General features: G+C 38.3%; 1 protein-coding gene across 8 annotated transcripts in view; it reads left to right on the forward strand.

Annotated features, from left to right (window-relative positions):
• The window catches only part of SASH1 (SAM and SH3 domain containing 1), a 569,022-nt gene that overhangs the window by 478,015 nt on the left and 63,692 nt on the right, over positions 1-27,315 (forward strand). For all 8 annotated transcript variants that reach the window (XM_034418982.3, XM_034418987.3, XM_034418988.3 and 5 more), the window contains exons 3-4: positions 17,602-17,652; positions 17,758-17,807. In XM_034418982.3, the coding sequence (XP_034274873.1) occupies positions 17,602-17,652; positions 17,758-17,807 (101 nt within the window). The remainder of the gene's footprint in view (positions 1-17,601; positions 17,653-17,757; positions 17,808-27,315) is intronic.

The following is a 27,315-nucleotide window of genomic DNA, read 5'->3' on the forward strand; positions in this document are numbered from 1 at the left end:
CGGAGCGTGCATAACAACCTATAGAAAATAATTCATTATGAAGCTAAATGTCATGTCCAAGAATTGTACATATATTTTCAAACATACACATACGTATACAATGGGACTCTTCCTTCAACTGTAACGCCAATCATTCCCAGCCATTTTCCAGATCTAACAGTGTTTTTTTAAATTGAATTATCTTTTAATTTCTCTTGAATTACATTTCCAGAACTGATGTATTCTCTCTTTTTTTAAAAAAACAAACATTGTTTTATTGTATTTTTATAAAACACAAGTCATACACCATTTTAGGTACAGTGATATTTATAGAACTTTGACTTAGAGATATAATTAACAGTGATGATTTAGATAACTTAAACCTTTAAAGATAAAGAAATAAGAGTTTATGTCAATATTAACGAAGTTTTCTGTCAGGTTAACGTTGGTAAGCATGAGTTTACTTAAATCTTGCACACAAGCCATTTATCATATTAATGATAAATGGCACAAAATAAAACCAGATGATCAAGAGGGAATTTTTTTCCCTTCGTTTTATTACTGATGTCTAGATGACCCCCACAGAGGGGGCTCGCAACTTGGGCATCCTTCTGGACACATGGCTGTCTTTAGAAGAGCATATGACGGCCGTGGCCGGGAGGGCTTTTATCAGGTTCGCCTGATACACCAGTTGCGCCCTTTTCTGGATCGGGACTCCTTATGCACAGTCACCCATGCCCTCGTCACGTCTCGCCTGGACTACTGCAACGCTCTCTACATGGGGCTCCCCTTGAGGAACATCCGGAGGCTCCAACTGGTCCAGAATGCAGCCGGGCGGGTGATTATGGGAGCGGCATGGCGCTCCCATGTAACACCTCCCCTGCACGAGCTGCACTGGCTCCCGGTGGTCTTCCGGGTGCGCTTTAAGGTGTTGGTTCTCACCTTTAAAGCACTCCATGGCTTAGGGCCAGGGTACCTACGAGACCGCCTGCTGCTACCGATAACCTCCCACCAGCCAATACGCTCTCACAGAGAGGGCCTCCTCAGGGTACCGTCGGTCAAGCAATGTTGACTGGCGGCCCCCAGGGGAAGAGCCTTTTCTGTGGGGGCATCCGCCCTGTGGAATGAGCTACCTCCTGGAATACGACTGATCCCAGACCTCCATACTTTCCGTAAGGCCCTGAAGACTTATTTATTCCAGCAAGCTGGCCTAGCCTAAATAGTTTTTTAATGGGTATTTTTAAATTTTATAGACTTGGGGTTTTAAATTGGGAGGCCGATTGATTTAATTTATTTTAGCTATCTTAACTTTTGTATTGTATGTATTTTAATTTTGGCTGTCCACCGCCCTGAGTCCCTTTTGGGAGAAGGGCGGTATACAAATTCAGTAAATAAATAAATTAATTAATTAATTAGCATTCATAAAAGCATGCTGACAGTGAGCAAGCTATATACATAACAAATGCTTTGTCAGAAGAAAAATGATGGGTTGCTAAAGCACCACTTTAAGGGATTTCTCTGTTTCACTCCTTTACTTGCAACACTAGTGTTAATTTGCTCTGAAAATTAAAGACCCCCCACACAAATGTATGTTTGTAACTGAAACAGAGCAGTGGGACATCCATTATCCCTACTCAGCAAGAGACAGACAGATTGCCTTTCTGTAGTCTTTGCTGACTGCTAGTTTTAAAAAGTTATTATCAGACGTATATAGCGTTCCTGCTTTCATTATCACCCTATTTACGGTATTGGAATATCCATTTGTATCATCTGTCAGTAACCCACGTCTGTATTTGGAAAAATATGACTATTAAAAACTTCCGTCTTTAGTTCAAGTGAGTTTTTTTGACCCTTTCTTTTTCATAAAGGCACCAAGTAGAGTTCTTTATATTGTAAGTGATTTGGATATAGCCCTCGGCCAGTTTAATGTGAAGTTGATGATGTAAAATCTCTTTGCTAATTCATCAGATCTTTCCTTCTGTCAATCCATGTTCTATCATATCTCTGCCTCTCTGTAACAGAAGAAAGAGGGAGGAAATTTAGAAGGGTTTGTTGCTATTGCTTTAAAAACACAGCAGTCAGGACAGATGAATATCTATTGTTAGGCATTGGTCTGATCATTTTGGGGATTCAGTCTGCTCCTCTTCTCAACCTAATGCAGAGATCATTTTCCGAGAGAAACGACAGTGACTCATAACTGATCACAATTGTGTCATCTTTGGTACACTATTTTGGAAGTAGGTAGAAAGCGAATATATATACACCTTACTTAGGACTGTATTTTATTTTGGTGTAAAATCAGAATGAAATGCAAAGTTTAATATCATGCTATACAGGCAGTCCTCAATTTACAAGCACAATTGAGCCCAGAATTTATGTTGCTAAGTGAGAAATTTGTTAAGTGAGTTTTGCCCCATTTTACGACTTTTCTTGCCACATTTGTTATGTAAATCACTGCAGTGGTTAAGTTAGTATCATGGTTGTTAAGTGGATCTGGCTTCCCTGTTGACTTTTATTTGTCAGAAGGTCGCAACGGGATCACGTGACCTTGGGTCACTGCAAGCGTCCTAAATGTGAATCAGTTGTCAAGCATCTGAATGTAAATCACATTACCGTGGGGATGCTACAAAGGCCATAAGTGTGAAAAATGGTCATAAGTCACTTTTTTGGGTGCCGTTATAACTTCACTAAATGGAGGGTCACTAAATGAACTGTTGTAAATCTATGACTACCTGTATTTTTCAGCAAGGGATGTCATATAAGAGGAATACTGGGCAGCTTTGGTGGCATGTTTTGTACATACATATCTGTTGATTAACAGGAAAGTTGATTCCTATTAATTCGGATGGATTTGACCACAGCCTTCCTTCCTCCACACAAGAGAATGATAAAGGAGGACCCCAACTGGATCAGTTTGTGATGATAACTTAACAAGCACTGTGTCCTTCTATCCTGAACAGACCTACTTCAAAGAATTTAAGCATTGCCTTGATACATTGGGCTAAAATCTATCAATACAGCATTTTGTCAATCAACAAGTAAACTAGATGTCCCTTGCAGGCAAAGTAGATGTCCCCTGGCAGTTCAAAAACTAGATTTGATGTACCTGTCATTTTTCTCTTTATCCATTTGTTCCCAGAAATAGAATGTTGTACTGCTTTAGTATTGATTTACTATGGAGAGAGGCTCATGCGGGATTGTGGATTATATGCCACAGTTTTAGTAGTATTATAGAAGCTAATCATATTTCTCAAATCGGCCATGGAAACTGCTGGATTATTTTTCTCTTGACTTGTTAAAGACATAGATTTAAAACAAGATATTTTAGGACAACTTGAGACCCTATAACTGGAAAGCATTCTTGCCAAATTGGGAATCTTCAGAAAAGGTTAAATTAGTTATTTGATCATCTTAATTCCTTGTTACTGATTTATAATTTTTTAAGTATATTGTCAGAGTCAGAATAAATATTCACAAATTTAAATATTCTTGATTTTGTTTTTCTAATTACTTTGGCATGTTGCATTATTCATGCTGTGAATATTGCAGATCAGAGGGTTTTTAAGAGATTAACTTCTGTTTAAGTTTTTAGCCTTGTTGAAGAACTTGAGCATCTGCTATTGGAGAGGACCAGAAATGTTGAGGAAGAACAAAATATGAGCAGTTGATTCCAACTTCCTTATATATAAAGTTTTTTGTGAGGTTTTTTTTTTAATACAAGGCTTAACAAAGACTGGTTGCTTTTCTGTTTTCTTGTAGATGACATAAAAACCCTTAATATGAAATAAGTGTTTGTGAATGCTGTGACTTTATCAAACAACACAGTGCTAAGCTGGATGTAAAATTCATGTGCCCTTTCACACATCTGCTTTTATCCAGTGGCTAGCTATAGTAAGCCTTTGTTGTTTTGCTTAATACCTTCCACTGCTAACAGTGCCTTCAATAGACCAAGAATAAGATTGAAAAATAGTAGGCTGTATCTAAACTGATATCAAAAGATGTAGCTTATCCTGAAATAAAGCAACTTCATTTTATATTAAGTTTTTGAATCAGTACAGTATTTAGGACTGAAAGACAAGTAGAACAACCAGCTATCTTTTTGCTTTGTTTTCATTCACCTTGTACAGACAGAGGAAAATAAACATAGATAATGCTGAACCAAAGATATTGGTTTAAAATATCAATGGAGCAAAAATGTGTGTATTTATATGATGGAATAATCCATAATGAAAAATAAAAATGCATATGATATATAACTGTCATACTTTCATAATAAAATACCATACCATATTTCTACAACCTGATTTGGTTTGCAAATTGAAAATGTCTTTAGAATAAAAATAATTTACTTTTTGCTCTTTCCCATTTATTCATTTGGCTGCCTTGACCTGCTTTAGTTTTAAAAGCACTCTGATTGCAATCAATGCCATTCTTTAGATTCAATTTATCTTCCTTGGAAACAGTTGCAGAAGTGAAGCTTTTAAAATTATTTTAGTTCTAGTTCTTCATTATTCATTAATAATCAAAACAGCTACATGAATGCTTTGCAAGGCTTGTTGACATGAGCAAAGCAACTATCCCCAAAGGGCTGAATCAGACAAGCCCTCCACAAGACTAAGCATGACTAGTTGTCTTCATGAGGGTGCCCATGAAATGAAGGAGCTGCGAATGTCCATGCCAACAGAGACACTCTGGGAAAGTCCTCCAAGCAGTGGTGCTAAGTTGCCAGAGACCGTGCTTGGTTCACCACCTCAAGGAGAGGGGAACTTTGTTTCTGTGCATATTTTATTTATTTATTATTTATTAGTTTGATTTATATATGCCGCCCTTCTCTGGAGACTCAGGACGGCTTACAATGCATTAAGCAATAGCCTTAATTCTTTTGTATATACCTGCTTAGTAGAGCTTTTTGGGGCTCCCTAAGCAGTGTTCTATTTTATACAAAGTCAGCTTATTGCCCCCACAAACAGGGTCCTCATTTTACCTACCTCGAAAGGATAGAAGGCTGAGTCAACCTTGAGTCTGGTGAGAATTGAACTCGCAGTAATTGCAGGCAGCTGGCAGGTAAGTACTACTTTAACAGCAGCAGTTTAGTCCACTTTTTTTGTGGGGGGGCTTTAATTTATATGCCGCCCTTCTCCGGAGACTCAGGGCGGCATACAATGCGTTAAGGAATAGCCTTCATACTTTTGTATATATTTATACAAAGTCAGCTTATTGCCCCCACAATCTGGGTCCTCATTTCACCTACCTTTGAAAGGATGGAAGGCTGAGTCAACCTTGAGCCTGGTGAGATTTGAACTTGCAGTAATTGCAAGCAGCAGATGTTAATCTGTTAATAACAGTGCTTTAGTCCACTGTACTACAGGCTCGTTCACTGCGCCACCGGGCTCTTCATGTCTAGTTAAGCAGTCCTTCAGATGCTTTGGGCAACCTTATTGACTCATGAAATAGTAGTAACTCATCAGCTGATGGAGCAGTGTTTTCTTGCCTCTCAGTCAGGGGTGTCAAACTCAAGGCCTGCAGCCGTCCCAAGCTCTATTTTCAACCGCTACAAACTCCTGCAGCCCTCTGCCGTCAAAAACTGAGCTGGGGGGGGTCATGCCCCTTTTCGCTCGCAGAGGTCTGCAGGAGGCTGCTGCAGCCGAAAATGGATGTCGAGCTGGTGCTGGCCATGCCCACCCGGCCTCCCAAGGTCAAACACAACCCTGATGCAGCCCTCAATGAAATCAAGTTTGACACCCCTATTCTAAGTCAATTCCAAGCAAAGAGACTGTGGATTATCTCCTTGTAAATGGTGACCATAAAGGAAAACGGGTGTGATTAATTCTCAAAAGGAAGGACTGGACTATTCACTATTGGCAAGTCACAGCTTTCAGGTGACCAGAAATAAATAAATATGCATATATGCATGTACACGTGCACACACACACACACACACACACACACACACACACACACACACCAGATCTTTAGCTCTCAGAAAGTGGGGAAAATTTAACACAGTACATGTAAGTGTGTTCCAAAAGTTAACTTCCTGCATTCAGGACATCTTATGTATGGATAAGACTGAAGCCTGGATTTCATATGGCTGTCCTCGTAGCAAGGAGAGATAGAAGGAAGAAAGAAGAATGGAGAGAAAAGGTCGGGGGGGAAAAAGGAAAGTGAATTCACTACCAAGTATTTCTGCTCCCTTGTATTCTTATTATTAAAATCATAACCGCAGGGCTAACCAAATACCCTAAAGCTGTTAAAATTAGAACTAACACAACAGAATTATTCCCAGAACTAAAATAAAATATTCTAAATGCCTATATCTCACTTGGGCTTTCTGTTTCAACGAAAACACAAATGTTGTATAAATTCTCATATATGCAATCTGAGATGATAGAAGGCATTAGCCAAAAAAAATGAAGTGTTAACCACTGCTGGTTAAACTGAATATGTGCAAGAAAAGCAGTTCTGTTAACTAACAGGCAGGCAAGGCCATGTAGTAGTTGCAATGCCACCAGAGAGTTTTAGAGAATGAGTAATTAACTAGAGATAACAACGCCACATATTTTGGTATCCAGACAACAGCCCCAGTGTCTGAATTCTGTGCAAAGACTTCAAGGATTTGTCAGATAGGCTTGTAGCAAATGAATTACAAGAGCTCATTCTCAGAAGTTTAAACCCCAGATTATCATGTTTTGCTACAGTGGTTTCACAATCTGGCAGTAACTCAAGTCTGAAGAAAGAATGGGAGGGAGGGAAGACTAATAACAGGAAAACCTAGATGTTAAGGCTTGTTAAGCAAAGACTGTTTACTTTATGTTAAATTCATCTTCGGTGACCGTAACATGGTAATGATAAATACATCGGTTCAAAATAATTTCAGATGAGATATGAAATGTAAAGTCATCACATGAGCTTCTAAACAGACATGGTGAAATCTGAATGTTACAGTGAGAGAATTGTTCAAACTATTCTGATATTCTCCTTCTGTTCTGAGATTTCCTCTGCATGAGGATCATGTCTTTTATTTTTGCTGTTATTTCTGACATTTCTAATTTGTCTTTAGTTATTTTCTTCCCCAATGACATAAATTTGGCTTTCAAGACCTCACAGTTGATTCCAGTGTGGTATAGTAGGCATGTCATTGAACCAGCAGCAGGAAGATCCAAATTCAAGTCCATTCACAGCACAGAAGTTCACTGAATGACTTTGGGTCATTCTCTTTTTGCCCAAACTTCCACACAGGTTGGTTGTTGTGAGGAAAAATTAGAGGGGGAAGAGTTACATATGTTGCCCTCAACTCCAGGAAGAAATACAATGAATGAAACAATGAGCATTGTAACAATTCACAGCACCACCCAGTTATTTAGATAACACTATCTGGGCCGGTAGCTCCACACAGTCTACCATTTCATCATAGACAATCATATGACTTTAATGACCACGTAGTCCCAACCATGGATATCTCGCTTCTAGAAGGTTCAGCATGAGAAGAATCTGCCACAAAGACAGCCTCTGGATTCTCAGGATTTGATAGAAACTCAGTGCAAACTTAATTTCAGATTTTTCTTTTTTATGCAAACAACGAAATGTAAAAGCAAGCATCTTATTTTCAGCTTCCCAGGCACAGTCTTCAGAGAGTTAATAAATTTATGACCAGAGATGCCAAGCTTGGTCTCTCCCATTTTTAATACTATTCCAAACTGTAGTGAAATTGAACTTTTTCTCTCTAACAAATTTTATAGCCTATATGTTTGGGTTAATCTATTGCTCTATTTCTACCTCCTATCTACCCTATCCTAATTTTGAGTTAAGGCTTACCATTCGGTCAGCACTATTCTTTCTGGTAGTTGCCTTTTCTCAGGGTGATACAATCTTTGATTTTTTTTCTTCATGCTTGATCCGTGGAGGATCAGCTGCTCAGGATAGATCCTGTCCTGTGGTACATCCACTTCCTCAGATTCTGTCCTCAATTCTCTTCTTCAACAATTTTCTCCAGATTTGCCCTGGAATTAATACGCCTTCAGCTATGTAAATAATATGCAATCCAACTCAAGTACACTGGCCCACATTGTTCTTCATTAAAACCGTAAATCTGTGATGAAGAGAATGGGCTAGGTCCATCTTGCTTGCTAGCCATGTCTACCCTCCATTCTTCCCAGAGTTCCTCTGGAATTTAAGGCTCCCATTTTCAATGCCAGCCAGCATCTGCACCCCATGCCTTCCCTCTCCTTTGAGAAAATTTCCCTTGAGAAACTAAACCATGCTGTACTGTCCGTTTTTATTTATCAATAAAACCCAGAAACCTTTATTTGGGTTTCTGTCCACATATGTGGACAACCAGCAAAAAGTCCTGACTAAATGCAGACTTTAATCCTGTAAGTAATAAGCCCCCTTTTTATAGCAACATTGGCTTTTTCGTTAGGAGGATGTTCATTTCTGCTTTTTTTCTCTCAGCATAGCACCTCAGGAGTGGGACTCTGTAATTGTGGTTTAGGAAACCATAGGTTACTATCATGGCTTCAAAGGCGCATTGAGGACTTTGTTGCACTAGGCACATACTTAGATTTTTGTCAGCAGGCAGAAAATCATAAATATGGCACTTTTGCAATGCATCATAGCGCCTTCATACCCTTCTTTGCTTTCTTGTTTTCCAAGAAACTAAAAGTCTATTATAATAAGAGCAGATATGTGGACTACACTGACCAACTCCCCTTGAGAAAGTAAACTTTTCCAGTAACATTCAGGAAACTAGGTACACAGTATATAAGTCAACTCTTGTATGAGATGGAATATCAATCGATATTCCTTCTTGATTTTTTTTTTAAATGAAAATATTCTGCTTTTAGCTGTGATGTCTCTGGAAGAGGAGTTTTTAATCTCTTGATAATACCAAAATACTTGCCATTGGTATTGGTGTGAGAGTGAGGTTACGTATTGTATTTTGTATAGTGCTGCATGCATGTATGAAGGCAGGGAGCTTATAGCCTGGGGGTCTCTAAACTTGGCAACTTTAAGACTTGTGTACTTTAACTCCCAGAATTCCCCTGCCAATATATTGTCTGTGCCAGGTTCATGAAAAAGCTGGATCTTGCAGAGATACCTGCCGGTAGCCATTTTGAAATGGAAATGAGCACCTCACTACACTTTGGAGGCTCCTGGTTGCTTTTGCTCTTTGCGATTGTGGTGACATTGCAGACAACAACACATATGTACACCTGCCCTTTGTGTCCCAATCAGTGTACACTTGAGGATCTCATGGCAGCGCGACAGAACACTATTAACGTTGCTAATTTCTAGGCCAGATGTGTTTAATCTGTACATATTTTAATCTTGTATTTTATATTTTAAATTATATGTCATATATTTAACAGTAACAGTTGGAAGGGACCTTGGATGTCATCTAGTCCAACCCCCTGCTCACGCAGGAGACCTGTACTAGGGATTCGAACTGCTGACCTTTCTGATCAACAAGCTTTACAATTGTAGAGCCACTTACAAAAGACAACATGATCAATATAAATTCAGTAGGAAGGACAACATCACCTAGGTTATATATGGTGGCTATTCTGGGCCAAATGGAATTCTTGATTCTCTTCATTATAAAGAGAGAAATTTCTTTGATAGTCCATTAAGAAGGGGTTCACATCCGTGCTTTTTTATTGCTACTACTATTCCTATTCCACAATTATGGAATATACGACCTTTAGTAAAATCCTTTCCAAGAAGCCCTTTTATTTTAAAAGTAAGGGAAAGGGTACAAAAGAGACTTTTCCTTCTAAATTTTATTATGGATTGTTGATTTCATTATTATGCAATCCGCTACAGGAGTCAAAAAGCACATCCAAAATTTTCCTTCAAGCCCACATTGTAACAATTGGGCCATATTATATTTGCAGGCATTTCTTTGTTTTTGACAGTACAGTTTATTTTCAGAAAGAGGCCCCACTCCAGCAGCTGGATGGAAAGTTTATCCAGCTGTGAAAATATCTAATTGCATGTTTGGAAGAAATTTGTTCTTTTCATTTGTACCTGCAGGCATGCTTGTAGAAATGAGTTTGTCATTTTGGCACTGCTATTAGAGCTAAATTTTATAAGCAGTGTTTTATATCATGCTGCGTGTTATCGTATTCTTAAGTCTGTTGATATGAATTTATACTGTAAGGTGGTATAAATTCCCTTTCTCTTATTTCATACCATAGGGCAGAATTGAGACTAGTATAGAGAGCTCAGAAAATTGTGGTCTCCAAAAATCTGGATGTTACAGAGAAGTTAATACTTCTGCTTTATTTATTATGGAATTTATTTTAGCACAGGTACGAAAGAAAAAGAAATATATATAATTTTTTAAAAAGAGATGAAATATGTCATCCAAAGCAAAAGAGATCAGTATAAAGTTATGAAATAGAAACAATGCTGAAATAATAATATTAGAAATATAGCAAAGTACGAATAAAATGCATCTCAGATTATCATCTCATTTCGTGTCTTTCTGTTTGGCTTGAGAAGTGTTGGAAGTGTCAGATAATGAAAATCAGCATATTTTAATGCTAGAACAGGGTACTTACTGCCCATGGTAGTTAAAAGTATTCCAATTTGTAGTTCAATAATCTTTGTTAAGATGAAATAAATCTTCATTTAGTATAATTGACTGTGAGGTCAGATTTAACATCAGTTGCACACCTTTTATATTAGACAACATTTTCCCGGCTTATATAGTTACTAGACTCTTGTAAACCCACAAAAAGCAGCAGTGACTGCAGAATTCTAGGGTCCATGTGCTATATTGTTCGTTTCTATTTCATTTTTTAAGGTGATTTCAGAGATAGAGTGAAGAGATTCAAGTCTTGCTTGATTGTGTAACTGAAATCTGCTGGATTGGTTAGCTTTCTTTAGCTGTGTGGTTTTGATAACAGTTTTCATTGCAAGACTGTCTTATTTCAGTATGTGCTTTTAATTGATTGTCATCGTGAAGCATTACTTACATCATTTATTTGTATTGTTTGGCATAATTTGTTTTACCTGATTCAGAAACTCATGTTTCAATCTGTTGTTTGTCAAAAAGTTGGATATATAATTCCTGTACTTCGTAAAGTGAGGAAATTATATACCTATAATCCCTTGACAAATTGATAGAACTTAGATGTTTTGCATTAAGAAAAATAAACAGTCGTCCATATGCAAATTGCTTGCATTTCCTCTACCCAAGTAATAGTTTGTTTTTGTTTTTTAGTTACGTAGAAAATTATATGGGGTGTTAAAATGTTCATTTCATATTTGATTATATCTTTGGTTTTAATCCTTTATATTTTTTATACAAATAGTTTCTCACGCTACTTGAGAATAACATGTTAGTCCTGATTATGTGTACTAAAAGTGGGGTTTTGTTTGTTTTTTAAATGAAACATCTATTAGAAAATTCAGTTTTAACTAATTGTCCATAATTCCTCCTCCTTCCCCTCATTTATGCTGCATTCAGTGCAAAATGTTTTCATTTAGATACAACATATAAACTCCAGTGCTTATATGTAAAGGTAATGAAGCAGAAAATTTCCCATGTCGTACTATGAGGGCTGAAAAGGACAGCTTGAGTTAGTGCAGACAAACTTAAAATACAGGCTTTAGTAATAGGAACTATTGGAAAATCTGTTTTTGTTTGCAAATTTTATAATACAGCTTCAGTTGTGCGAATTATAAGTATTGTGCAACACTTCTCATATAAGCTAATGTTCATTTTAAATAAATAGTTATATGTTATAAGGATGATTTTTCATAGAGATGTGTTATTGTTTCCAAATTCCAGGTTTTTTAAAATAACTGTACTGATTTTAATTTATTAAAAAACCTTCCATAGTTCCAATTTAGCTTTGTAAGTAGTCTAGAAGGATGTAGTGATCATCAGTATGGAAGGCCAAAGAAAGGTCTAAAAGGATCAGAAGGGGCACATTATCCCTATCTAGATCCTGACAGAGGTAATCCAGTAGAACAATGATGGCTAACCTTTTCCTGGCCGAGTGGCCAAAACACGCATATGTGTGCGTGCAAGCGTGTGCATGCGCCCAAACCCCCAAAATGCAATGCGTGAATGCCCCCCCGAATGCATGTGCGCACCCCCACATGCGCCCTGTCCCCCGCGTGTGTGCAACAGAGACTTGACCAGCTGGCCAGTGGGAGGCGCGTACACATGTGCGGCAGAGCTGAATTGGGGCAATGGCTCGTGTGCCCACAGAGAGGGTGCTGCGTGCTACCTGTGGCACATGTGCCATAGGTTTGCCATCATGGCACTAGAGCAATCAGTGTTGTCTCAGTCACATGCCATAAGCTTAATCATAACAAGGGTCCAAATAAATTGCCTCTTTCAGAGCCCATTATAGCTGCATCCTGACCACTGTCTCAATAAAATTTTCTAAAGGTTAGACTGGGCAGTAGTTGTCAAAGAAATAGCCAGTGCAAGGAGGGCCTCTTGAGAACAACATGCAACATAGATACTTTCAGGACTGCTGGCACTGTGTCCTTTGAAACCAAGGCACTAACAATGACTTACTAGCAAACTGCTGTACAAAGTATACTGGCCAGATGGGAGATCTACCTGATGTTAAATCTGGAAAAGAGAGTCACTAAAGAACCCCATTGATACAATAAAGTAGGTGAAGTTAGAGTACTTTACCTCTATTACTGTGATGTTGTAGGCCCAAATTTTGCGGTGATACTTGTGTTGGCAAATTGTACTTTTGGTTTTCGTCCACTGTCTTCCCAAGTGTTCCTTATATTTTATTTATTAGTTATTGAATTTAAAGAAGATACAGATGAATTTTAAAAGCTGCTTCTAATTTGTCTGCTAGAGCTCTTTGACAAACCAAGGAGCCACCTAAAATGAACACACACAGAGCTCGTGAGCCTACCTCGCCTCCTATTGACAGTGACTAACCAGGCATGCAACAGAACTTCCTAGCAGCTCTCTGGAAACTTCTTAAATACCCTCTGGAATCTATTGGGGTTCCTGAGTTGCCTGGGATAGCCCACCCAATAGGCCTTCTCACCCCAGTCTATTTCACCTAGACAGGGAAGTTATCACATCATGACAAAGGGATGAGGGAAATCTCCCCTCCCCATACTTTCCTCAGAGATGAAAATAAAATGAGATGCCAAGGCAGTGGTCACTTTGGAGACCATGAACACCTAACCTCTGCCAGGACTTTACACCGGTTTTCTACCAAGATTTTAAACATTCAACAGAATTAGTGATTAAATTAGAAAAAAACTAAAGATTACAATTAAAGAAGAACAAAGAATGGATAAAAATATTGTACAGATCGGATATATTGAAGGATATATTTGAACAATGGACCCAGAAGCTAATTTTAATAGTGTCTGCCTCTATAGATATTCAATGTCTAAAAGATGTTATGGAAGAGGAACAAATTCTGCTTGACAATACAAAAGAAACTGGCCGATGTCTTAATAATTAAAAAGGGTATTTAAACAACATTTATTTTTATTTTTATTAAATTTGTATACCAAGAGAATGACCAGGAAAATTTTTCTATTTTGAATTTGCAAAACAGGCATCTTAAAGTTTAAATAATTTTTTGAGAAGAAAAAATAAAATAAAATTCTGGGACATTATTAAAGGATTAAAGATCAAAACTGTTAGAAGTAAAAGGAAGGAATATAAAGTTGGTTTATTTGTTCAAGGATAAAATAGATAAATTGCTATCTCTGGTAATCCTTAATGGACTTTTGTTGATATCAGACCTGAAATGATTATGTTTTAGGAGGTTTTGTTTATAGATAAAAGATGGGATATAGGGGGAAATGATCCTATTTTAAGAGAAGGTAATAAGTTACTAAAACTGTCATGCTTACTGTGATGAAGGTGGGTAATTACTTATTTATATATTACTTTTTTCTTTTATATATTCCTATTTTTCTTTTCTATTTCTCTTTCTATTTTTCCCCTTTTTTGCGTCTTCTACTTTTTATTCTTTCAGGTTCTTTGTATTCGTTTTTATTGTTGTTGTAATGATACATCTTAATAAAATTACTATTCAAAAAACAATTTTTGACAATAGCTTAAATTTCAGCATAATGTCTGCCATATTCACTGAAGCAAATTAAGTTAAAGTAACTCTTTAACTCCTGGCAAATAGATGGGGAAGAAATGGAGATAGTGACAGATTTTATTTTCCTGGGCTCCAAGATCACCGTAAACGGGGACTGCAGCCAAGAAATTAAAAGACGTTTGCTCCTGGGAAGGAAAGCTATGGCAAATCTAGACAGCATACTAAAAAGCAGAGATATCACCCTGCCAACAAAAGTGCGTATAGTCAAGGCTATGGTTTTCCCAGTTGCAATGTATGGCTGTGAAAGCTGGACCATAAGAAAGGCTGAGAGCCAAAGAATTGAAGCCTTTGAACTATGGTGCTGGAGAAGACTCCTGCGAGTCCCTTGGACTGCAAGGTGAACAAACCAGTCAGTCCTAGAAGAGATCAACCCTGACTGCTCTTTAGAAGGCCAGATCCTGAAGATGAAACTCAAATACTTTGGCCACCTAATATGAAGGAAGGACTCGCTGGAGAAGAGCCTAATGCTGGGAAAGATTGAGGGCAAAAGAAGAACGGGACGACAGAGAATGAGGTGGCTGGATGGAGTCACTGAAGCAGTAGGCATGAGCTTAAATGGACTCCAGAGGATGGTAGAGGACAGGAAGGCCTGGAGGAACGTTGTCCATGGGGTCGCGATGGGTCGGACACGACTTCGCAACTAACAACAACAACTCTTTAACCCAGAGGAAGAGAGCATTCCATGCTACTCTTATGAAGTTTACACATTGTCTAATACACACAGTCTACCTATGGAGCTTTTCATTATCATTCAGAAATTACAAATCATGTGCTACATGTAGAGCCATCACTTGTAAACAAGGACAAAAGCAATCCTTTATTAAGCAAAATATTATCCCCCTAAGGTATTTTTATTACTTACCCAGTGCTGGTAAATAATACCCAGTGCTCCCTCTCCCCCCCCTCTCTGTCTCTCTCTCTCTCCCTCCCTCCCTCCCTCCCTCCCTCTCAGTGAAATCCCAATGTTTACTTTTTGCAAAGAACACTGTGGCTTTTTAGTTGTGAGGACAAGAGAAGTTACTCATGCTGTAAACAAGAGAAAGAGAGACAGAGCAGAATCTGGATTTTGTTAGCACAGGATGCAGCTGGTCTTTCCCTTAGAGGGTTTGAGGAGGACGGAAGAATCTGCTCTACCTTCCCTTCACAATGATATCCACTGTGCATAGTAAATATTGTTTATAGTCAGCTTAGGTAATTAAGGTATCTCCTTTAAAAAGACAAAAGGTAATGTGAATTAATATAGATCTTATCTAAGGTAAAAGCAGCTCTATCACAACCCCTTCAATTCTGACTAAATTCAACAAAGCCAAACACTTGCTATCCAGAAGCCAGCAAGAAAAATTACTCTTAGTGCACAGCCAGGATCTGCTTTCTCATGGTGTGTGGATTGAGCTGCAATGTCTGGTAAAATGTCCCCTCTTTTATTTCCTTGACACTCAATAGACACTTAAATGAACCGGATACTGCAGAACTGCAGAGCTGTCCCCTTCCTTTTCTGGCTGTTTTATGTCATTGGAGGTGGGATGACAGGAGACAAAAGAAGAACCTTAATAATGTTCCCATTGCTTTTCCAGCTGGATAGTTAGCTTGGCTTAATGAAGAAATGGGAAGTTTCATATATCTGCTTTCTATGGAACTTTGCTTTGGTGAGAGAATGAAGACACTCTTAACTTAATTTTTGCTAATGTTTTCATTACTTTGACTGCTTCATGCAGACTTTTTCAACTCAGAAGAAAAACATCACCAAACTTCATGTTCATAAGTTGTTTTGTTTCCATCTCCAAATCAATGACATTAAAACTAATTACAATTTTCAGAGGAATGTGCATTTGTTTCTTTGATATAAGGAAAAGGCATTGCACAAGCCAATAGGGAAATTATAAACTTCTTGGATTGAATTAGGTTTGGGACTCTATGTAGGTTGAAAATGTTCTGATGCTATAGGTCATATATAGTTGTCTACCTCCATCTCCCTTCTTGTCTGTCTTTGAACTGATTATGGTTTTGCAGTCCATTCACAAATCTTGGGTTTTTTTAAAAAAATTGTTTGAAAAGTACTTACATGTTTGAGCTGGTCAATGAATACAATAAAATACTACTATTACTACTACTCTTTATTACTAATACTACGACTACGACTACTACTATTTATAGGTAATTCTTGACTTACAACCACAATGAGGCCAGAATTTTGGTCATAAGTCATCGTGACTGTAAGTCAAGACACCACACAACCAGACTCCCAATTTATGACCACTTTTCAATCATGTGGCTGTTAAGCAAATCCAGCATATCCAATGGATATTTTTTGCCATTTTCTGCTAATTCTGGTCACATGACCATGGGACACAGCAACCAGTCCTAAATGCTGACTGGTTGCTAAAGCCCAAAATGCAATCATGTGTCTTCAGGCGTCTTTGTGTGCAGCAGTCATAACTTTGAGGATGAATCGTAAGTAGCTTTTTTGTCCTTTGTAATTTTGAGCTGTTGTAAAGTGCCAGGTCAGCGTCTTTGTATATGCACTCAGATCAAACCCTCTTCCACTGTTTGTAACCAATTCTTCATTATCAGTTAATTGGGGCTTTAGGTGAGGATGTTCATCCCTTTGTTATTGCTATATTTTGAATTATGTTTCCCTGTCTGCTTGCTATAATTTTATGTAACTTGATCATGTCTTCATTCAGTCACATTTGTTTTCTGAGGTAAAGAATCTTCAGTGTTGTGTCTCAAAGAACATGTGTTCAAGCCCCAAGTCATTTTGGTTATAGTTTTTAATGTTTTTTCCATTTCTGTTACATCCTTCTTAAGATGTGGCAGCCAGAGCTACACACAGTTTTCCACATCTGGAGAAGTAGATTTAGAAGGCGATGCAGATGTTAACAGGATTGTTTATTTCTTTGCTTCTGCTCATTCCTTTTGTTTCCAGTTTACAAAACTGTGCAGTATACTGAGCCATCTAGTGTTCCCACTGTAAATTGCATAAAAAACAAAGAAAGTAAGAGAAATGTTATGACAAGAGTTTGACAGTGCTTCTAAAATAACATATTACTGCTAGTGCTTTCTCATCCAATGGAATGACTGCTTTATGTAATCCAGGATATATGGAGATGTTCTTGTGAGATGTGATGGCTAAAGTATTGAGCCAAAAAGATTCAGATTCAAGTTCACTGTCATCCATGAAAGTTCAGGGACAATTTTGAGCCAATCCTCCTCTCTGTCCCCAGCCAACATCACAGGGTTGTTTTTGAACAAATGTTGGAGAAGATATGCTATGCATGCCACTGATCTCGTAGAGGAAACTCTAATAAATAAAATGAAATTGTGAATTTACTTTCATGTCACACCAGCGTGCTCTAGCCAGTTTCTGGAAGCATCTGATCTGAGATAGTTTGGTGGTCTCTTTATTCCTGTCCTATTTTGTTCTTCTTTTTGCTGTCTTGCTACTTTGCTTGTCAACACTGCCACACTTGTATGTTTTGCTAACTTGACATCTGTTCTGTTTCAGGAGAAATCTGATGCCAGCTCCACATCCCTACAGCTGCAATCCCAGATTGAAGTAAGCACAATGGATTCAATTCTTTATTTTTGTTCCTGCATCAATCAGATAATAAAGCTTTTGGTTGTTCAGCCTCAACTCAAAGCAATGAATCTTCTCTTCCAGGAATCCCTTGGCTTTAGCAGTGTAGCATCCACACCAGAAATAGAAAGAAAGTAAGTAGGCATTTATACTTCTGCTTTACATTCTGGATGAATTACTAATTCATATCAAAGGGTTTTACTTCTACGTGACCACATCACAAGATTCAGTAAGCGGCAGCCTTTTCTTTCTCTGCCACTGGTGTATTTCCCCCCGATTTCTCATAAGTTATATTTTCTTGTCACTTTCTGTTTTTACAAAATAGTACCTGCTCAAATAACAAGACTGATAGAATGAAAATTTATTGATTTTGCACTACACAAAGAATAATGTAACTTCTCAGGTGGGTAAAATAGTGTAGGAAACTAGCAGCTTGGGTCCCTTTGACCTGCTTCAGGGTTTTGTAGATCTAAATTTCATAGTTTCAAAAATAGTTGCAAGAAGGTGGGCAGATGGGAATATGATTTCGTCTATTGCCATAGAAAGTATGGTACTAGGCCCAGACACCTACACAAGAGCATATCATTTGAGAAAGGGAAGTCATTCCAAAGTCCCCAAGGGTTACAGGCATTTGAAGCTCAAACTGAAATTTAAGTGGACAAAGGAGACATAATGAGTAAGCTGATCTTCTCAGATGTCCTCCAATGTTTCAAATGTGACACCAAATGCAACTCCAGGGTGGGGGTGGTGCAATGGCTATTGTTATTCTGGAGCCTCTTATGACTTTTAGGAGTGGTGCCCCAAACATAGCCGGATATGACTTTTTTCTTTGTGAAGTTGGGTCTCAAGGATCTTGCTGTTTTTCTACCTTCCTCCCCATGGGCTGGCAGTGGCCCTGCCCAAATGCCTGGACTTTGTGGCAGAGTTGACAATGAAGTTCCCAAGCTTATAATTCTGGAGGACTTCAACCTGCCTTCTCTGGGCCTGGAATTTTAGGTTGTTTGGGAGTTTATGGAACCATGGTAGCAGCTTATTAATGGCACAACCTGCAGAAGGGGTCATACATAAGATCTGCTGTTTGGCTTGGGGCAATGGCAAGATGATCGGGGGTTAGGGGATGTTAACCTCAGTCCCTTGTTATGGGCAGATCATTCCCTCTTGGTCCTAGAGTTTCATGTGGCTTCCCCCCACTTCAGGGAGTTTGGGCATTTTGAATTAATCCACAGCAGGTGGATCCCAGTAGAACTTGAGCTTACTCCCGAGGCTCTGCTGCTTGATTCAGCTTTGTTGCAGCCTGGAATGAGCATGTGACAAGGACCTTGGATTGGATTGCCTCTTTGTGGACACTTTGGTTGCAGATCACATAGGGACCCTTGACTTATGGACCAGGCTCTTGGAAATGAAATGACACAAGGCTGCTGGTAGAAGAAAATCATGCATGGGTACCAGCCTTCAGTAGGATTTACCTTGTGACACTTAAGAGCAGAAGAGGATGCTTACTTCTCTGCTTTTATTGTGTATGTGGATGGCTGGCCAGTAATCCTATTTTGGATAATCAGGACCTTCCTGGGTGTAGCGGAGGATAGGTGAGCCCTTATGGGCTCACTGTGAGGATTATTGTAGGTATCTGTCAAATAAAGTTGCTCCACTTTGGAATTAGAGCCTGGCTGGGCAGATCCAGTGAAAGGGACTGAGGCATGTCCTAGCTTGCTTATCTGGGTAGAGTTTGAGCTGGTCAATCCTCAAGAAGTGGACAGGGACCTTAATGTTGTGAGCTCTGCCACCTCCCGGTTGATTAAGTCCTCCAGGGAATTGGCATGTGGTTGGGTCCAAGCAGCAGTAAATGCCTCCTTGCCAGAGGGAGTTGTTCCACCAGCCTTGCCCCTTCCTCAAAAGACCATCCTTGGATCCTATGGTTTTTGATACCTTATGTCCAGTCACCAAACTTCTTTTTTCCAGCAAGGTTGCTAAAAGACTGGTGAGCTCTCAGCCGATAAAGGGCCTTGGATGAAGCAGATTATATGAACTCTTTTCAATTAGGATTCAGACAAGGCTATTGGTCTAAAGACAGTATTGGTGGATCATTGTGGATTATCTTTGGCGAGTTCAAGATGTTTGGGGGGGTGGGGAAGTGTCCATCCTGGCTGTCTGGGTCTCTGGCTGTCTGTTTGATGCCATCAGCTATATTATATTGCTGGACCTGCTTCGGAGGCTGGGAGTGGGAGCAGAGTTTTGCTGTGGTTCACCTCCTTTCTCCATGGCTGGTACGAATCAGTGCTAGTGTGGGAAGAGAGGTTCAACCCTAGGCTCCTATATATGGAATGCCTCAAGGCTCTCTCCCCTCCTATTTAACATCTATATAGAGCCACTGAGAGAAGCCATCTGGGTTTTGGGATCCTCAGTTTTCTGATGATATCCAATTATGCATCTCTACCCCATTCAAGGCAAAGGATGCTGTTCAGGTACTAGATCAGCATCTGGTGGCTATAAACACCCCACCCAACCCGCATAGGGAGAAATCAACTGTGACTCATCCCTAACAAAATGGACTGATGATGGGATTTTGGCTCTGAGAGTCAGGCGAGTAGACATCTCTGACTCTGGATAGGGTTACATCCCCTTCTACAGATTTGGTGTGCAAATTGGAGTCTTCTTAGACTCATGGTTCTTCCTGGTGGCCAAGGGGGCTTTTGCACAAATCTGCTTTATACCAATTGCATCCATTCCTGGGTCAAGAGGCCTTCCTCATGCTCATCCATGTCTTAGTCACCTCCCGTTTGGATTACTACAATGTGATCTATGGGGGCATTCCCTTGAAGACCACGTGGAAGCTGCAACTGGTCCAGAATACAGCAGCATGCACAATTCTGCCTACCCCATGGTTCACCTATGTAACACCACTGCTGTGTGACCTGCACTGGCTTCCAATTGTTTTCAAGATGCAGTTCAAGCTACTGGTAATAATCTTTTAAGCCCTTCATGGCCCAGGGCCAGGTTACCTGTAATGACTGCCTCTCCCTGAGGGTATCTAGCAATAGAAATTTGTAGAATCTGCTTGTAATAGCAAGTCATCTCACTTTTTTCCTTCTTACATACTGTGAAGGATTCTTTTATACTTTTCATCTAATATAAGAAATATTCTTTTGATAACCAGGTTCAATATAGCTGGAGAGTTAAGTTCTAAATAAAATAGGGTGCAGAGGGACTTTAGTTTCCATAGTTTTAAAGCAAGATGAAAATTAAAATGGCTCAAACATTTCTTTGTGAACACACTATCTTAATTTTCTTTAGCATTATTTATTGCCTTATAATTCAATGCACATTCTTCAAGTGGTGCTTTACTTTAATACTATCTTCAGAGGTTCAGCAATGATAAAGTTGGCAAGTACTAGAGAAATAGACTTCTCACGGATAACTCTACCAATAAAATTTCCCCCTAAGCCTAAAATTATTCATTTGTCATTCAGTGTTGCAAATGGTTATAATCACTCACCAGTGAGATTCTTCTCTGTGGCTTTCTACTGAGATTTTGTACCATTTCCTGCTGGTCTATTTGAAATTGTACTTTATTTTAACTGATTTATTTAAAATAGTTTACAGTTAACCAGTTTGATAGTGAATTGCACTGTTACCTTTAAAAGTTTACAGTGCAACAAGGGTATTTAATTGTTACTCCAAGAATAAGTAAAAAGTTGCCATAAACACATTTATGAGGGCATACATGAAAATTAGGTTTATCCTTTTTCCTTCACGTGAATGGTTTCCTAGAAGTGGCTGCTTTGTTGATAACTAGATTCACCTTCTTATAGGTGAAATTGAATCTGAGCAGTCAGCCATTTGCAAGTGCAGGATATCATCAGTAAAAACAGGTAAAGCCACCAGCAAACACTGTCAAAAACTAGCTTTCTGAGTTTCTCGTGTCACAAATAAAATTGCCTAGTCAATCTTTAAATCACATTTAAGGTGTCATCCATGCCATTCTTATTTGTATTAAGCAAATCTTAAGTGATGAAGCCCATTAAATCTTTGACTCATGACTCAACCTCTGGTTCATTCTCCTAAGGCCTCATTGTATAAAAATTAATAATTAGTATTCACACTCCTTCCTAAGATGTCGTGTCACTAATTAAAATTTAAGAAAGTATGGATGACTTTTTTGATCTGTATGAAGAGCCTTATGATGCATACAGCCTGATCAGGTTTAAATATTCACTGTCACACAGGAAAAGGAAATGATGACCTGATTTTAGCAATCAAAGGGCACAGTATGAAGTCTAGTGACATTTCTTTGTATCCTGGTTTGCAATAACTCTTCCAAGCATGTTTTAGCCAAACAAAGGCAAGGCCAAGATTGATTAGTACTCAGTTGGGGAAAAAGGTGAGCAGGTAGAAAAATTATGGAGAAATGTGAGGATAGGGATGGGGAAAATTTTCTTATCTCTTTCCTACTTTGTACTTATGATCACCTAAAGCATAAGAAGCATTCACCCTGCACTTGGGTCTTATTACTCTCCATAAGCCTAATACTTTTTTTAGTAAAGCTCTCCTTTACCTTGAATACACTTAAGCAATATTGATACCTTGTTTAGACCTTTATAACATCTTCACTTTTTGCCTTCATGTATTGAATGGTTTCTGTTATTACAGTATGTGTATCGCAAGCACAGCATATATCTAAGCAATATCTAAGCAATATCTAAGCGCTCAAAAGCATAGCTAGTTCTGGATCAACAGTATACATTTCAGAATGTCTTCAAAGCCAAGAGTGTATTGCATGCTGTGGCTTATAACAGGTTAGTGTATTGGGACCTTGGCATTGAATTGAATGTAGAGACTCAGGTACATGCTGTCAGTTTGTTTCACAGACCTTAAATATTTCACCTGCAATGAGATTATTAAATAGGAGTTGGAGCGCTGGTTATTTGAAACCCATGTGTATTTATTTGTCCATGGTGGTAGCCAAAATGAATATATATATATATATGAAAATAGACACTGCCATACCCTGTGGTTACAAGTAGCAGCTCTATGCACCCATTTCAAAATAAGGGCCCTGCCCTGTTTAGAGTGCCTGACATCTGTTCAAAGTCTGTGGGAATTGAGTTGGTGGTTTGGTCCAGTTTCCTTTAGGCAAATACCTCAAAATCTACCATAACATTTGGTGTTAGACTACGGGAAATCTTAACTGCCAACTGTAAAGTGTTGCTAAAAGGCATACCAACTAAACTGGCTTGGATAATGGAAAGCTGGAGAAAAGTGGATCACTTGTATGGCATGCAATATAATGAATGCACCCCACTCCTATAGCAACTATCCCTTCAATAAATGAAGTACAGGTAGTCCTCGACTTACAACAGTTCATTTAGTGACCATTCAAAGTTTCAACGGCACTGAAAAAAGTGACTTATGACCATTTTTCACACTTACAATCTTTGTAGCATGATCCCCATGATCATGTGATCAAAATTCAGATGCTTGGCAACTGATTTATACTTATAACCACTGCTGTGTCCCAAGGTAACGTGGTCACCTTTTTACAATTTTTTTGACAAGCAAAATCAATGGGGAAGCCGGATTCACTTAACAACCATCTTACTAACTTAACAATTGCTGTGATTCACCTAACAACTGTGGTAAGAAAGGTTTTAAAATGGGGCAAAATGCACTTAACAAATGTCTCACTTAACAACAGAAATTTTGGGCTCAATTGTGCTCGTAAGTTGAGGATTACCTGTACACACCTTCATCTTATTTTTTTGTGCGTATCCTTTTCAAATGGATGCAACAGTTTGATAGGAGTAGAGTGGCTATGTATTTTGGAAGAAAACTGGAGAACTTTCTCAAGGGAAAGTTGAGGAATAAATAAATGCTACTTATGCCTACCAGGTATAAAGTTTCAGATGTCTAGATTCTCCTTTGACTACTTGGACTCAGTGGCAGCTATCCTGACATTGTTTACTCAACCATAAAGGGAGAGGTCTAGTAAGCATGTTTTGGCAGGAAAGCAGATCAAAGAAAATCAAGCCTCCTCCTGCATCCTGTGTTTCATCCTGTTTTTAGCAGGACACAGAATTTTTATTTCCAGGGATATGCCACTATTGAAGAGGAAAATGTTGCTTATGTTATCAGAACCATTGTTTGTTTTAATCTTCCTAAAGCAAGGTAGGATCCCATATTAAAGTTAAAAAGGCAGCTTTATGGTTGACATATTTCTTGACGTAGTCCCTCTGTGTTTTCTGAATGTAAAGATATATAGTTTACAGATTGTCTTCATCCCTTTATTGATCCAATTTTTCATAATGGGCGTGATGTTAAACTAGATCTTTCTAAACTTAAAACAAGTCCATGCTAAACCTAATCTTTTCCATCCTTAGCCATAGGATAAACATTGTTCTTCTACAAAAGTCCTCCTACCAAATGCATTGTAAATGAGTAGACCTTACTTCCTAACAGGAAGTGGTCATTTTGGCTAAGGATGGCTTATTTTTCAAATATCGGCATGCAATGTTTTTGACAGATTTTTCATTTCAGGCCAAAGGACTGCCTCTAAATACCTCAGAATTTTGCACAATGAAACTTTTAGAAGTGTAAAATCTTCTATCTAGACATCTATGGTTGTTTTTGGTGTTACGCTGCTATGATTAATTCAGTGGCCAGTTAAATTCTCATATCACTTCCAAGTTCATTACAGGAGAAGTTGGTATTAATAATATAGCAGAATCAGCAGAGTTGCTAATTTAAATGTATTGAAAACAGGATATACTGTATGTCAGTAATTTAGCATTAATTGAATTTATTGACTTAGCTGTGCATTTTTAAGGTTGTGTTGGGCAGCTATAGAAATTGAATAAATGAATATAAATGTACACACTGGTTGTATTCTATTGTGCCCTTGACCTATCACATTCTTTTGTCCTTATGCTACAATCACCAAGGCACTTTTCACTGAAGTTAATGGACCTGCAGCTGGAAAGGAAAATCAGTACCTTCACAGTTTACATGAGAGTGAATTATTTTTGGCTTGTAAGCAACATGCTGTAAGCAACTGTAGATCTCAGTCTATATTTCTATCAGATTTTGCTATTTAGAAAGCACTTGTGTCATTCATTTTTTAAAATAATTTAAATGTAATCATGAAATGTAACGAATCAGCACTCTGAGTTATATTGCTACCCCAGTAATTTAAATTATTTCAGCCAGTTCTCAAAGGCACCAAATTAATTGGCATTTTAACACGAGTTGATCTATAAATGGGAAAGCTACAGTGTTGAGAACTGCAAAACAGAAAATGGCAAAGATAAATAAGGAAGAAAGGAAACTATAGGTTGAAAATTGGCTTTTAGTTAATGTTGGGAATGAATGCTTCTGCCTAGTTTTGTAAGGTAGTAAGAAAGAGAGAGAGAGAAAAAGCAAAAGCAACAGACTCTTACTAAGCATAAATTTTACTCCACAACAAAGTGATGAGTGAAAGAAGAATTGTGAGGACTGAAAAGAAATAAAGAGTTCTGATGGTGGAGGCTAGCATTTTTTTTCTGGCCAAATTGTTCGTGTTGTGTGCAGACAATTTCCTTGATAGAAGTGGGTCAGGAAACTTCCACAATAACATTCACAGGGGAAGTGAAAAGGCAGCCAAAAAGTGCTTGTGACATGTGACAAGCCAGACCAATGTGCCTCTGAGCAGCTGAAGGAATATTTCTTCCTGGCAATTGTTCTCAGAGAAATGAAGGCCTCTTTTCAGGAGAATGTGGAGCTTGTCGTAACAACTTGGTGCTGTTTGTTGTGCATGGCGATGTGCTGTGAATTTCATACCACATTCTAAGCCACATCATCTTCCCCTTATTTTTATAGACTTTTAGTATTTCAAGTAGGTTGAAAGATTTATCATTGATTGTGTATGATTATTGTTGTTTTAAAGAGGGCAAAAAAAAAGGTCTATACCATGTTGGATATTCCAGAGAGGCGTAATAATAATAACCAATAAGGAGACTTGGCTTTCATCAGCTTTAAAATAACCATAGTAGGTGAGTAGAAGTGCATGGGATTTACAAGTTATGGTATATTAAAAAGATAGGGATCCAGGAAGAAGAGTGTCTAATGCATTGACAATCCTCCCATCATCCTCTAAGAAATCATCAGCAGATATACCTTTTATGCTTTGTAGTTGGGGTTATCACATTTTATTTTATTTATTTATTTATTTTGTTACTATTACTATTTACTATTTATGTTACTATTTATGTGTGACTACTTTTAGATTTACAAGAGATCTGTTAGAAAAAACAGGGACGGCCATGAGATGGTTCCTGTTTCCATTTACATTTTTTTTAAAAAAAACAATTAGAGCTCTGATCTTCAAGCAAGATTGGAAGAGATTCCCAAACATTATTTTAGAACAATAGAGGCAGGAACAGAGTGACACCTTTCTCCTAGAGGAAGAGGGTGTCTTCCTGCAAACTGCTATGTTTTCTCCAAACTTCTGCCTGTAAGAGATGGAAGTCATTGGGTCATAACTTTGTCCAGAGTTGGAACAAAGAGAACAGAGTTGGAACAGAGTTGGAACAAAGCATAAAATAAGAAGTAGGTATGCAAAAAAAAAAAAAAAAAACCTTTAAAACAAAAAAACAGCCAGATGGCTGCTGTTGTTGTTTCCCCTCTTTCTTATTTCTGGGTTTTAGGTAATCTTGACCAAGAATAAACTCAGCAATATCATATTTCATGAAACCAGGCTCATTAGAGGAAGAAAATGCTGGAAAACATCACCTGAAGCAGAATGTTTAAACAGGGCAGGATAGAGCTTAGCTAGGAAGGATAATACGGTACAACACAGAATCTGAAATCCAGTCTTTTCCTGAGACTACTGGAAAATATAATAGGACGGCTAAATAACGTTGAAGAGGGCCGTAAAGATTACAGGGAGTAAGGAGAAATTCTATACATTTCATGATGGGCCCTATGCATAAGACCTTCATTTTGGAAGCTCACACCTGCATAGGTTCAACTTCCAAAAGTATCTGATGAGAAGTCACAAAGACACTAACTCTTCTTCTGCCCATAATTTTCTGCAGCTAGCAGATACGAATTAATGTAGAAAAAAATATTTGGACTGTCCTGATGAATGAGTTTGTTCCATATTTCATGCATTAGGTCCTCTTTAAACTGGTCAAATAAGCCTGTTTAATTCCATCCCACCATTTGGTAGTCCTGAGGCTGAACAGTTGTTGTATGTTTATACCAGCTCTGGCTTGTGATCTACTGGCTCTACAAGGGGATGTAATTTGTGTTTGTAGATTTTCTGATTGCATCTTTTACAACATACTCTATATCATATCCTACCATCACTTCTTCCTTCATTTTATAATGGATGGATCCATTTACTTTTTTTTTTATTTAGCCCTGAAAGGTTTTTATAAATAAATGGCATCTCTCACCAGATGCAACTGCCTATAAGGTATAATTTTATTCCTTTGTTTATACAACTGGCTCCTAGTTGTGTATTCCCATGCTGATCTGTCTAATCATGCAGCTTTTTCTGCTCTTAGTGACTTGGCCTCCTGGTCTGTTATGAGATATCTTCCTTTATTCCCTTGTAGGTAATCCAATTCATGGGAGCCATGATAGATAATACCAGAGATGTTGCTTTGC

Source organism: Pantherophis guttatus, chromosome 1, assembly GCF_059756535.1.
Source record: "Pantherophis guttatus breed Tessera chromosome 1, ASM5975653v1, whole genome shotgun sequence".
NCBI lineage: Eukaryota > Metazoa > Chordata > Lepidosauria > Squamata > Colubridae > Pantherophis > Pantherophis guttatus.